We start from the raw sequence: 14,521 nt of genomic DNA, 5'->3' as shown, positions 1-14,521 counted from the left end.
GGCACTGGTTTTTAAGAGTTCTCCTTCAGCACTGTGTAGTTACTGTGTGTTTAGGCAAAGCTGCTTTCCCTTTTATTTCTTTTAGTCCCACAGGAGTCCAGCCCAGCAGTGACTGTGAGGTGCATGGGGAGAAGTCCCTGTGCTCAGGCACAATGTTTGCACTGGTCCAGGGCTACAAGTGGACCTGGGGCCCTGCCCATTGCTTTGCAGCAGATGCCTGCCTCCCAGGGTGCAGACAAGGCTTTGGCTCAAAAAATAAATAAAACAGGTTTTGTTGTTCGTCTGCTTTTTACAATAGAGTGACAAAGACAGAAAATATTTTTGTGGCAGGTGCTTATCCTATAATTTTCCATGGGTTGATGAGTTGGGGAGGTGCCTTATTTAGAGGAGGAGGACATGGCTAGGTCAGGTTGCATTAAGATGATTTAGAGTTTATATAATGAGAAATAAATAAAACTTTTCCTGAAAGCTGTGAATGATGATGTGTAACTTGGTAATGAAAGCCTTTCACTCATTGAAGATAATGTCTTCAGTGGTAAAAATGCCAGAAAATGAAGCAAAGTCCAGACCCAGAGAAGTGATTCCACTGGCTGCAAACAATTTCTTCAGGTGTATTTTCAAATGTAGTGCAGATCCCTAATGGAAAGTTCCTTATAAATGAAATATTTGTTACTGTTATAATTACTACCCTTTGCGTATGTCGGAAAGCATTTTAGGGAGTCCTGCACTTTATAAGAAGCAGGGACAACAATGAGTGAGCAATAAGGTTTGGTCTCTTCAAATGGATGTTATCAATCACTTTATTTTTTGTTTATAAGGGATGGTCCATATATAGCTGTAGTTTGTCAGCATTTTCTATTACAAACTTGTAGTTTTTGTAGGTATGGAGCTCTCAGCAGCCTCTTAGCAAATCCACTTGGGGTGAATGTTGTATCACTCCTCAATGAGTGTTTCCTCTGCTCCCTCATTGGAATCTGAACTGGTCTTCAAAAGGTGTTGTTGGTTTAATGTTTTGGTAGACAGCATGCTTCACTATAGGATTGAGGCTTTTATTTTTCCTCCTCTCTCTGCTTTTCTGTGTGCATCAGAAATAGCTCTACTGAAGTAAAGAGGAGCTGTGGCAGGAGAGGAGTCTCACAGTATGTAACTACACTGTTGCAGACAGTAAGAGACTCACTTTAGGTCAGCAGGGGAAGGGCCAAACCTGCCTCCTGCACTGCACAGCCACTGTGACATGGAACTTCACAATGCAAGGGGCACCGCTGCCCCCAGCTTCACCTGCCCCTTGGAAACAAGTGGGAAATCATTCACACAAAGGCAGAATGTCCCAATGGCTGCAGCACGCAGGACAACAGAGCAGGGGAGCACAAGGGCTGGGCAGGTCTTGTGTAAAGACAGAGTTTGCCAGATGACATGAAAACCATGTCTTGTACAACAGCAAAAGGAGAGGAGAAAGAAAAATCCTGCTCCCTTTCACCCCATCAGTACAGGGGAAAGAAATAAAAGGCAGAACAAATACAGATATGTCCAACAATTGCTCCTAGTTTGACCTTAGGGAAAAATCCATGAGTCCAAGAATATAATCTGAGTTATCTTGAGGGGACAGCAGAGGAGCAGAGTCCTGCTGTGTTCACTCATCTCGCATAGGCATCAGGTTCTGGTCCTACAAAAGGGTAGGGAGAATGGGAAAGGGAAACTCTTCCTTGCACCTATATGGAATTGGCAGAAACCTTGTATTATGCTAAGCACAGTATTTGTTGCACTATATTACTTTGGAAATCCAGGCACAAAGGGAGGGGGAGGCTGGGTCATCAAGAGTACTTTTCCTACCCTGGGATATGAATACACGACTCTGGCTTGTGTAAGTGCTGCTTGCGTAGATGCATTTGTGGGTGAAATTTGGCCTGAGGTCTTTCTGGAGAGGAATCTTGTGACACTGAGCAATCATATATATTCAATTAGGAGTTCATACTCTTGCCAGATGGAAGCATGCAGCATGGGTGACTTGTGGTGAGCAAACAGTCATGCCTGAAGGCTGGGCATCTCGGGCGGATTCTGGGCTAGGTACTGCCTTGCTTACTTGCACCAAGGAACTCCTTACTCAACGTCCCAGCCTTTGGACTTCAGCAGGAATCTCACTGAATGTGACCTTGTGGGAGAATGGGAGGATTGCTGGCTCAAAACATTTCTGGCATCTGTCATTGAAACCATCAAAATTGGACTCCGTGGTAGAAAAGAGATCTCAGCTCTTAATGCTTCTCTTGCTGGGATGGTGTTTGCTTGAATCAGAGCCCCTCCAGTGGTAACTGTGGTCTTTTCAGCTTCATATTTGCATAAGCTTGTATGGCCATTTGAGCACAAAAGGTGTTTCATGCCTTTTAGTGCTGCAGTCTTCATTCCTTGTGTCTGGCCCTGGAGAGCTGGGTTGGGAGAAGCCACCTGGTGATTTAGAACCATTGCTGCTGAAAGTGTGTGGTGACATCTGGGGTGCAGCTCCACATGAGCCAAAGCTGGTTATTGTGATGGCACAGTACGCCTGCTCAGGAGTCTGATCCAGCTGAAAAGGTTCAGGAAGATCATTTTTCAACCAGATTGGTGTAGCACCCAGTTCCATGATCACTGGTGCCAGTATAAAAGATGGAAGGGGTGGGGATTGAGGGAGGATGGCAACCACAGTTTGTATCAGCTAAAACCTGACTGAAGCTTGGCTTAGCTATGCAATAGCATCCTAATTTAAACTAAACTTGGGTGTAACAGACCTGTTAGTCTACACTTAGTGCACACACCACCTCCAGAAGATATGAAATAAGTCTTCTGTTGCATTTAGTGAGAGTTTAAATTGACTTCAGAGGTAGCAGGCTTAAACTGAGATTCTTCAAAGTGAAAACTAAAAATTTCTAAGGATCCCTAAATAAGCAGATCAGTTCTCACTGAATTTCTGGCGCATTAACCACCTCCTTGTGGGCTTGAAGAATCCCGTTTGTGGCATGCAGGAAAGGACTAGGCACTAAGTTTCTAAAACATTCCTTTCTCTTTCTTATTAGTTGTGAACTATTTGCTTTGATTTAACTGTTGTGAATGTACAGAACCCTGCAGAGGTCACTCATGACAAGATGGTATCACCATTTACGATCGGTGGTCAAAAGCTAAATCTTTGGTACTTGCAATAAACAAATTTGACATCCAGTACTGGGAATGTCTGTGATCCAACATTTTGGTACTTTTTGAGTACCAAACATTGAGTACAACATTTTGAGTCAGAAGAGAGTTGGGTAATGTCCCTCTTCTGCAGGTGACATTCACCCTCATTTGTTCTGTCAGATTCAGCTTCACTTCTCTCTAAGCCTGCAGAAAGCTTCAATCTACTGTGAAAGCAAAACTGGTTCCTGTGAAATACACTTTTGTAACCCTGGACAGAAACACCTTTCTTTTCGGTGTTGGTAGGGCAGCATTGCCCACAGGGCCATTGAAGAGACCTCTTTCCTTCTGAGCAGCAGATGCGCTGCCTTGAGCAGATCTCACCCTGCTTATTCCTCAGCATCACAGCTTTGGAGTGATACCTGCTACACAGGAGAAGGGGAGACCTGCTCGTTTTTGTTTAAAAATAAAAAACAGTTTAAAAGCTGATTGCTTTTTAATGCCAACCTGCTAGATAAGTACTTTGTGGCTATGAGGTGACAACAGAGCCGTTTCTGTGCCCCAGTCTGCCACTGCTTGACTGGCATTCTCACCCCTTGTGTGTATGCCTTTTTAAAAAAAAGGGAGACTTGCTGGTGGCTCCCTTGGCTCCCTCCCTTGTTTACATGTTTAATAGCTCACAATTAAGCTGAAATGAACTTGAAAAGTGTCGTTAACTTAGAGGAAAATTCCATCATCAACAAGAAACTCAAAGATTAAGTTTTCTTTCACCCAAGACAATTTTGTGCTATTTCAGGAGGGAAGTATGTTTGAACATGCATTAAAGACTCACTACACTTCTGGAGTGATGTAAGCACCTTCTTTAAGGACCCATTTTGTTACCAGAGTGCTCTTAGACTGAACAAGAGCCCGGGATCATTGTTTCCAACTTCTGGCATTCCTTACCTTGACTTTCAAAATCCATCAAGACAGAAGGGTTTTACCCCCTCCTCCTTTAATTTTCATCTTGCAAAACACTCGTTGGTTTGCCATTCCGGTTCTTAAAATTAACTGTATTACACTCATCCTTGCTGAGTGCTTTTGAAAGTGTAAAAACAGGGAGTTTAATAGTATAGGGACACACCAACTCCAAGTCTTCTGATGTGTAAGAATTCGTTTCAAAACCTGATAGAAACTGGGTCATTTTGTGTTTGTCTGTAGCTGCCAATTAGCAGTGTCATTAATCCACTGCCTAGGAGAAGTGCATGGTTAAAATAGATGGTGTCACTGACCACTGACAGGGCAATATGCACAAGGCTGTGCTGTAGGTGCCTGTCATTGTGCTGCTGTAGTTAGGGCTCAGCCTTATTTTCCAGAGGGAACTAACAATTTCATAATCTCTTTACATCTGGGTATAAAGACAGACATATCATCCGGGCTTTGAATGCTGCTTTTTGTTGTGTTCCAGATAGGGAACCTGGAGCAGACCTGGGATCGCTGGTGCCCCACCTGGCACCCACTCTCTGGCCACTTTGGTTAGAGAACACGTTGTGTCTGTGAATGTCCTTCACTGTGTTCACCCACGGAGCCGCCCAAGGCTCCTCGGGGGTGGCAGGTTTGAATTTTGCCTCCTCAAGGATGAATATCTGAGGCTGGGCCAAAGCTTTGTTTCCTGCTGGTGAGAGGAAGGGCAGTGGGGAAGAGGCGTGGGAGGCCTTGAGGGGTCTGGCTTGATTTGCTGCTGCTCCAGGGGCAGCAGGAAGGGGCTGGTGGTGCATGGCTGCTGCCAGGAAAGGCCAGCCTCCAGCTGGAGACCACAAACCCTCGGTGACAGTGGCCAGCCTGGCTTTCCAAGGCCACAGATAAAATAAGCATTGACCTAGGACAGCAGACAGTGGAGGAGACAGAGGGATACAGCCCTGCTGCCTTCTCCCTGGTGTGTTGGACAGGAGGAATTCTGTTTCTTAGTGGGAATTGCACTCTTGTTGCTCGCTTAAGAAGGTGTCCAGTGCTTTAATTAACAGTCCACCTGGGGATCAAATCTCTCAGCAAGACAGAAGGATTTTTCTCCCCCAGATCTCACTTTTGAGGGAAAAATTTCCATGCCAGAGGATGAAATACCAGGAATGTTATTTTTTGTTTAAGAGGACCTTCCAACTTCTGGTTTGTAGCCATGCTAATTTGTGGGCGAGGGAAATATTTTTGTACTGAAAAGTTCCCAAGAAACTGTTTAACAGGGAATTGGAGTTTAATTGGCACTTATGAGACATTAACAATAATTGTATTCAATTTGGCCACTCAGGATAAAGTGTGATTCAGGATCAGCTGATTTGTGTGTTGAACAAAAAAAAAAAAAAAAAAGAAAAATAAAAAGAAAAATAAAAACAAAACAAAAAACAAAAAAAAAAAAACAAAAACACAAAAAACCCCAAACAAACAAAAAAACCCCCCCACAACCCGCCAAACCCAAAAAAATAAAAAAGAAAGCAACATGAATGTGCGGACTGGCAAATATGTGCCATTAGCTTTGTATTCCCAGGTAGAAGCTTTTGTGCTGCTTCTCTTATGTTTTTCCCCACAAGGTTTTTTGCCAGTCTGGAAAGTACAAGGAATATATATTAACTGGAGGAAAATGGGTTGACTTCAAGTTCATGCTTTTGCAGTGAGCTGATTTACGGTTTTATCCCTACTATCTCTTTTGCTGTCATTTTTTTTTTTTTAGAAATGTCCCAAAAACTTTAAAAACCCCAACAAGATCCACTTACTTATTTATGCTTTTATCAAGCATGTGAACAAGAAAGGCAAGGGAGCACAGGGTGAAATTTGATGTGGAGCCTTGTGCACGATGCAGGATAGCCATCAACATCCCTTGAACATTTCTTTTTCCTTTGTGGGAGAGTTCATTGTGCTCCCTCAGTACTGTAGGTGAAAACAAAGACAGTGCCACTACATAATGACTGCAGCTTCCGAGGCTGGCCGAGAACATAGAAAACAAACTATATGCAATTTAAGTGCCTGTTTGTATGTAAGCTACCACACAGGCTAATATATAGACGTGTATGATGTAAGGCAGAGGAGATGACCGGATTAGCAAAGCCCTCACAACGAGCCGAGGAGATCCCTGCTCCCCTCCTTGGGGACCTGTGGCTGCTCCCAGCTGGAGGAAACCTTTCTGCAGCTACCAGAGGGTTTCTGAAAATGGCACTGGCAGTGCTCCATGTGCATGAAGGTGAGGGAAGGAGGGAGAGCAAACAGCCTGCACAGCTCAGAGAATAGCTGGGATGTTTTGAAGGATGCAGCGTGAATTCCTTGGGCTTTGTGAGCTCCGTGTGTGGGGGGAGGCTGTGCTCCAGCAAACAGCTCGCGCTGCTTGGTTTTGCTCCTTGTCCTGTTGCATGAAAGCATCATTCAGCAGAAAGAAGTGCTAGGGGAAGGAAAATAAAGTAAGTGGTCTTCCCATTTGTAAGCTCTTACAGCCTTGTTCTCCTGAGTGCTGAGCAGGCAGAGCTCCACAGCTGTGAATGGGAAGTCCTGGTACTCAGCACTAACTGCACTCAAGTGTTTATTATTCCAAATCAGAGAAACAGATAAAAATTTGTATACATAGAGAAGATAGGTAAGATTCAAGACTTTCTCTTGCGAGTACATGTAAATATGCACAGTTGGGATGTTGCTTTTGGATATTTTGTGCAGTACTGTGCTAGGACAGCATGCAGGCTCTTGGCAGCAACCTGGGGTTTTAGGTGAAGAGCACAGGGCACTATTTCTGGCTCTGCTGTAGCTACTTGTGTGGCTGAGTGTATTAAATCCTGCTCCTAAAGCCAGCGAACCGTTTCTTTGGGCTTCATTCTCTGACTTGCTGAATACCCCAAAAGGCTGCTATTATTAGAGGGAACTGCCATCCCTTCACTCTGAAAGTGGGCTGTCCGTAAATCACCAGAGTGTGCTTTCCATGGGGAGGTGGGTCTGAGACCTCAGCTGTCTCCCTGACAGCACACGGAGCTGCCAGAGCTCCTGCTCTTCCTCTTTTCTGCTCAGCCCCTCCACAAGGGTAGATCCTCTCAGCCAGAAGGCTGTTGGCTGTGCCACTTGGGCTCAGCACCAGGGAAGGATGGCTTCCCATGGCTTCTCTTGCTGTCCTAGTGGGGCCAGTCCCCTCCTGCTTCCCATGCAAACTGCCTCCTCTTGACCTGTTTCTACCCAGGGCACTGCCTGGGGCTGCATCCTAGTTGACCTTTCAGTCTGGGCTGGTTTTTTACTCTTTTGAAAACAATAAATGCATCTCTGTGGCAACAAAAATATGAATTCCTTTCTGGAAGTGATGCACTCAAATATTTTGTAGTTACAGACCATTTGGATGGCAGTGCCTATGCTGATACTGGTCTGCTGTGAACTGATGCAGCAGTGTCCTTGCTCTGGATGGGCTTTGCCATAATAGTACTTTCTTTTTGTTTCTTAGCTCCCATGAGTGCCTTGATGAGTAGTGAAAGATGTTTCAATAGTTTTATGATTAAAAGACAACATCTTACCATTGCTTGGTCTCTGGTTGCTGTACCCTGTTCATTATGCTTTCCCTAGTAGTAACAGCAGTGATTTAGAGTTGCACCATCAACATCAGTCTCTGAACCCGGTGTTTTCTGGGAAGGGGAAGAAAGGAAAATGAAGAAGGAACTCTAAATAGTAGCATTTTTTTCTTCTGATATTTCCAGGCCAGCTGTTTGAAAGTGCGATGCCTCGCAGTGTTTAGTTATAATTGTCATTGGGTTCCTGGCTGGGGACCCCTTGCAAGCTGCCAAGGAGTGAGCACATGTGGCCAGAGTTTGGTGACACTGGGCCAGCCCAGGGTAGAGATTTGTGCTCCAGGTCTGCTGCTGTCACCAGCACTCGTGCCAATGGCCTTAGTACAGAGGTCAAAGACTGCTTAGATGTGAAGTCTGAATCACCTCCTTGTTAAACCCCTCAGCAGGATCAAGGCTTAGGGAAGCAGACACGTGTGCTTGCCTTCTGGCTGACACTGTGGATGGAGGCTCTGACTCTGGGACGGGCCTTTCAGCAGGTTCAACCAGCTCTTGGGGCATTGAAGTGGGGGCATTTGGTGATTACAACACCCCTGCACTTGACACCCCTTTTTAAAAAAGCCCAATACATTTGTTTCCTTTAAAGGCTTGCTGATCCCACAAGCTCTCAGTGGTTAGAGGAGATTTATCCTGTCACCTGAGGATCACAGAAATCGGCAGTGAGCCCTCCAGTCTCACCAGGCAGATGTGAACGGTCTTGAGCTGCATGCATTTCGCTTGCAAATATAAATAATCCAGCAGTGTAGGTCTTGCTGCAGCCCTCTTTGCCTTGGCAGTGTCCCATTGATGTGAATCAGAAGGTGGGAGCAAAAAAAGCACTGGAGGCTCATCCAGAGACTGGTCTCCCCTCCATCAGGGATCCTGTCTGTGCAGGCAGGGTGATTTGGAGATTATTGGCACAGCCCACAAGCCTGGCTTCACTAGGTCTTTGCGTTTGGAACAATCCTGCTTTGTTTCCTTGTGCTGTGCCTTTGGGAACCTTGCCTCTCGGGACACTGGGCAGGAGAGGCCTGGAAGGAGCAGCTCTGGCTTTGGCTTTTGCTCCTGTGGCTTTAGCTCCTTGAGCCAAAAACTCTCCTGGTTCAAGTGGAGAAGCAGGAGGTCAGTTCTTAATTCTGCTGCATCTCTGCAACTTTTAACAGCTGTCTTGATCACACTGTACCTGAGTTCATAAACTTAGATAGAAATTGGGAATTGGAAAAAGAAAACAAAACAAAGTCTTAAAGAAATAAATGGTTGTAACTTGTGATGCCGTCACCACCATGAGACTCTCATGATGATTTGATCTTCAAGTCTGTGATTTAATGTTGATAACAGTAAAAAGTTTATCATTATATTAGTAGTTGGGAACTTGGAAAATACATGCGTTTAACTTTTTTTTTTTATTTAATTCCAGCAAATTCAGTAAAGCTAGAAATGCAAAGTGATGAGGAATTTGACAGGAAGCCCCTGATTCATGAAGATCTTATCAGAGCTCATGATGGAGGAAGCAGCCTGGAAGATCCCTTCATTGGGAGTAACGAGATGGTGGATAACAGAAAGATCCAGGAGCTATCAAGCGAGGGAGGAATCCGGCTTCCGAATGGTAAACTGAAATGTGACGTCTGTGGCATGGTTTGCATTGGGCCCAATGTGCTAATGGTACATAAAAGGAGCCACACTGGTAAGCAGCTGAAAGAAAATCTGTGGCGATGTTGATGTTACCTGACAACTCTTCTCTCTTCCCTTTTCATTCTTGGGGTAGCAAGAAGCTGGGGAGGGGGAAAATGGCCTTCACTGCTTTTGTTTCTCTTCCTGCTTTCCAAATTCTGGTGATGCTGTTTTGCTGGCAAGCATGGTGCTTCCTTTATTTTGATTTCCAGCCTTTTGTTCTTAAAAACAGCACAAAAGTTTGGAAATTGCTTTTCTTATTGTTCTTGACTGGATCTAGATGGTGGGAGTCATTCTCTGGCATGGGGACAGGTGGGTCGTGTTGTTCATGTGTGTGCAGTGAAAAGCTTTTGAGCCTTTAAGAGGAGTCTTAGATGTTTTTCCATTGGAGGTGCTCACAGGTGGACAAGACCAGCAGCTTCCTGGGGATCTCACACTTCTTTTGGAAGTGCCTGGGCCTGGGATGAGCAAACCCTGAAGGGGACACTCATTACCCAGCAATCCTGATGTAGGATGGGCTTGCTGCTCACAGTGTGAGCATACTCAGCTGAACCACCCAGCACACCATCTCAATACCATTCTGCAGGCAGCTTTCAGTGCTTGGACTGTCCCAGCACTTGTATTTTTATTGCCATTTGGAGTCCCAAACAGCTCATCAGACTTGTGGGTTTGAGAATTTAAGAGAAAAAGGGAACCTCTGCAGTGGTGATTGGGTGGGTCTTGGTGGTTTGAAAAACGAGGCCTTAAGCTTAAACTGGGGTATTTCAGGGGACTTATGGCTAATATAGTAAAATGGTGTGCCCAGGAAGCTGGTACTCACTCCCCTGTGCTGCCCACTCCTCAGGTGGGAGCAGTAGTCGCTTCCAAGAGAAGTTTGGGTGGTGCTAGAAGACGATGCTCTCTGGTCTTGCAGCGGTCTGCTTTCTATTCAAAAAAGCACTTAAGCTTGTGCTTAACTTTTATGAGATTTAAGCACATGTAAGTCACCTGAAGGGCTTCAAGATACGCTTAACTTTGGATACATACTTAAATCTTATTAAGGTTAAGCACAGGTTTTTGTGGTGGAGCCTCAGCGGGTGTTTGTTCTTTGTGTTTTTTAGATATTTTGCTTTTTATCTTTGCTATTATTTAATGGGGTGAGAGACTCACACTGGCTGACATCTGTGAAGATATAAAAAGAAAGGTGGAGTTTTAGTAAGAAAGGCTGTGTAATCCTTTTGTAAACCTGGTAGTTTGCAGTCCAGTAGTGTGCTCTGGATGGGCAAGAAATCAATAGAATTTCTGTACAGAGGAATAATAAATATATATTACATAGTTAATCTCCTATATATGAGTTGTATTGATAAAAACTTGACCTAAGTGTGTAATGCAAAGCATGGCAGTATCGTTTATGATGCACTCATAAACTCATTCCTTAGACAGGAATTATGAGAGGAGAAAAGCATTAGCTGGAGAATCAAAAGCTTGATTAACAACTTGATGTGCTGTTACTAGAAGAGGGAAAGAGAAACAAGATTGTACCAGACTGAGTCTCCAGCTTTCAACCTCCTGAAAAGTTTTCGCTGGTGCTTGCATGTATCTGAGCATATGTGTTGTAGGTGCATCAGAGTCCATGTATTTGAACTCAAGCAGCTAAACTAGCTGTGCTAAATTTAGATTTAGGTACTTAATTAAATGGTCTGCATTTCTGAGATACAGAGTAGCTGGTGCATCTTTTAAATACAGGCAAGCTGCCTTTTTCATGTTAAAGAAGATGTGTAAATTCAAAGGGAAAGAAACAAAATCTGCTCTGCGTGCGGGTGAGACAGCCGTCTGCGGGTGCATGGGCAGCAATTGCATAACTGGTAGCTTTTTCCTTCAGGCTACTGCTGCTTCCTCGGAGAGCTCTGACTTCTCCCATCAGAGCAGAGGAGCTGGGATGTACTGTTCTATACAGATGATTTCAAGCATATAGAAATGGCATTTCTTTTAATGCGCAGCTCGGTGCTCTGTTCTCGGTAAACCAGTTGGCAAATTTTGCAGAGGATTTTTTTTTTCCCCCTCCACTTTGTTTGTTTGTTTTTTAATACATGCTGCTACTTGGCTGTCCACAACAGAAGGAGAAGTTTGCTTGGATTTCCACATCCTGGATTTTAAGGCGTATTTTTAACATACTGGTGTCTATCTTGTAAAGTGCAGTATTTTAAAATATATCGCCACTTCCTCAGCAGCGGGGCGTGATGGGCTGGCCCCAGCTCTGGAATGAGCCCTGACCTGTGGGTAGTCTGGTTTTACAGCCCAAGGGAGAATGGTGGAGAGAAAGGAGGTTGTCCCTAGTGAGTGGAAACAGATGACATTCTTTATAGCTAATCCAACTGGCATCTACATCCCTACCTCTCAAAGCCAATTTAAGTATGTTTTGGGAGCTGAATCCTGCTTTACTCTCCTCTTTAACTGCACACAACCAAATCGTGATCTGGCCAGTTGTTTGCATTGGCAAAAACTGAAGTGCTTTTCCCTTCCCCGAAAACCTGTCAGCATTTTATGTAAATCACCCAAAATGCTGTGGTCCATAGCAGAGGCTGTAATTTGTGTGTGTGCTGGGATGAGTGCAGCTTTCCTTGCACAGGGGATCAAGGCTTGGCAAGAAGTTGTGCTGTGGGCTCTGGCCGTGCTATGCACAGAGAGGGGCATTTCTCCAGCTATTATTCCTCTGTTTCTGAAAAGCAGTTGTCTTCCCTGCTACATTATGGTAATTCAGTCAAACAGATACAGGGGTGGGGAAAATAATCTGTCATGGATGAGGCCAGAGTAGGTGAGCTCAGAGTCCCATCTCTGATCCTGGTGTGCAGTCACCCCTTTTGTGGTAGATCAGGCTGGGGATTGCCCATTCATCCCTCAGATCATGGTCCTAGTGATGCTCTGGTCTGCAGCCCTTCCATCACAGGGCCTGTGGCACCGCTGATTGTGCCAAACACTGTGTTTCTCTGAAAAACTGCTAATTGAGGTGAAGTGTTTTTGTAATCTGCTAGGTGCCAGAAGAAGGGCTTTCTATTTATTTATCATTGCTGACAGAAAAGAAATTAAACACTTGGTGTGGGAATTAAGCGTGATGCAATCCCTGCATTAGTGAGCAGGGTAACCCCCTCCCTCATGTGCCACATCTTTGTGTCAGAAAAAGCATGGGCTGGATTTATTTTCCTCTTTCCCCATACTGTGTTCTTTGGGTCCAAACTTCATACTCCACAGAACATTCCTCAAGCTGTAGGATCTCAATCAGTTTTTTGTTACTGCAGGAGGTGATTTGGTCGTAGAATATTGTCATTGGACACTCCAGGGATTTGTGCTTCGAGATGTAGAGGGAAGGGGGGGAAGGAGAAGAGGCAAATAATCCAGGTTTTCTGAGATCATGAGGAGGAACATCAGTGATTTCTCATCTCTTTATGCTTTCTGCTGTGGGCCTGAATTGAAATTTCCTTGCTTCTTGTTTCTGGTAAAGCAGGAACTGTATTCTGGTATAGCCATGCTGATACTTCTGTGGGGTCCATGTGTTGTTCTCCCTTTTGCTGTGAATTGTGACCTTTCTTTAATATTTTTTTTCTCTGCTGTAACACTCAATGCCTTATCTAGTTCACTGCTAGATTTTGCAATGCTTTTCATTTCTAAGGGAAGGCTGGAATCATAGAATTGTGGAATGGTTTGGGTGGGAAGGGACCTTAAAGCTCATCCCGTTCCACCCTCTGCCTCTGCCATAGCCAGGGACACCTTCCACAAGCCCAGCTTGCTCCAAGCCCCGTCCAAACTGGCCTTGGACACCTCTGGGGATTGGGCTTCCACAACTTCTCATCCTCATTGTTTGATATAAGACACAGGTTAAATGCTTTCTCTGTGTGGATGCAGCAGCAGCGCGGTGGCAAAGCACAGCCTGGGCAGAGGCAGTGGGGATGTCAGCCTTGCCCCACTCTTACTTTGGGCTGCTGGTATGTTACTTTTAGGCTTTTTTAGGGGTGTTAACTGCAGGACTGTCCCAGGTCTTTGCTTGGACTCCACAAGCACTTTGTTACCATGATGAGTCAGTGAAATGAGTTATGTGCCTGTGAGGGAGATGTTCGACCTCTGCTTTAGCACCTAGAGCGTTACAACTGAACATATGAACTCTGAATGCAATTTAACTTCTTTTCCATGCAGAGTTCAAGTTTTTAGGACAGAAGTAATAAATTATGAGAACCCCATTTGTGTTGTTCCATATAAAAGACTTGTATACCTAAGCAACTAACCAGGAGCAAATTTAAATAAAGTAATATAAACACATTTTGAGGGACTCCACTTGACTGCCTCTCTCATTTTGCTGACAGAAAGGATGTTTTTGGTTTAATTTTTAATTTGTAACCTAGTGTAGCCTTCCACATTGTCTCTTGTAATGTTAATAGATTTGGCACTGACTCAAATATTTAGGCCTAAATTTCTGAAAGTCCAGTATTTTACTTAGGTTCTGAAGTCTAACTTTCTGAAAAGTCATCTCTTTTTCTACTTAGCATAAGGAAAGAGAGCTGAGATTTTTGAAATTGCTCTGGACAGAAGGATGTGTTTTACTTGCAGTACTCAATAACTAAACTCTTCTGATAGTTTTTCAATTTCACTTAAGAGATTTTTCTGTCTCAAGAATGCAGTCATAAATTTGTACAGCGGACAATTGGAAATCACCCAGGATTTCCCAGGAATTTTTCGTGAGAGATTTGTCACTGCTGTTTTATAATAAATTGCCCTGTCTGAAAGCAGGTTTTTTCCAATAAAAAACCCTACTAAAATCACTGATTTCATGTGATGTGCAGGCTGTTGAGCGAATCAGAGAGGACATTAAGGAGGTGTGCAGAGCAGTTATGGTCCCTGGAATAACAAACAGAGAAATGGAGCAAGGTCTGCTGCTCTGTGTCTCAGGTTGGAGCTCAGCGCTGTCACTGTGTTGGGAGTACTGCTGATAATTCCCTTGTGCTCCTGGGACAGAGCACAGCCACAGCAGCTGCAGCATCTGATGAATCGGGAGAAATGTTTCATTTTAACAGAATGAATATTAACAAAAAGCCTATTGTGGAAGGGTGAAAATCGGTATTATTAGTAAGAGCAAATACTTTCTGATGGCAGCATGGGCACGGTAATTTTGTGTTAAGAGGCTGGAAAGAAATAAATCCCATTTGAGA

The 14,521-nt window shown here is 44.3% G+C and overlaps 1 protein-coding gene across 1 annotated transcript in view; it reads left to right on the top strand.

Moving 5' to 3' along the window:
- The window catches only part of IKZF2 (IKAROS family zinc finger 2), a 107,481-nt gene that overhangs the window by 51,268 nt on the left and 41,692 nt on the right, over positions 1 to 14,521 (top strand). The window contains exon 4 of the mRNA XM_062506781.1: positions 9,091 to 9,357. Coding sequence (XP_062362765.1) covers positions 9,091 to 9,357 — 267 coding nt within the window. The remainder of the gene's footprint in view (positions 1 to 9,090; positions 9,358 to 14,521) is intronic.

The sequence above is a fragment of the Cinclus cinclus genome, chromosome 21 (genome assembly GCF_963662255.1).
Source record: "Cinclus cinclus chromosome 21, bCinCin1.1, whole genome shotgun sequence".
NCBI classification, from domain to species: Eukaryota; Metazoa; Chordata; class Aves; order Passeriformes; family Cinclidae; genus Cinclus; species Cinclus cinclus.
The sequence above is the reverse complement of the archived record's forward strand: the minus strand, read 5'-3'. Positions and strand labels throughout refer to the sequence as shown.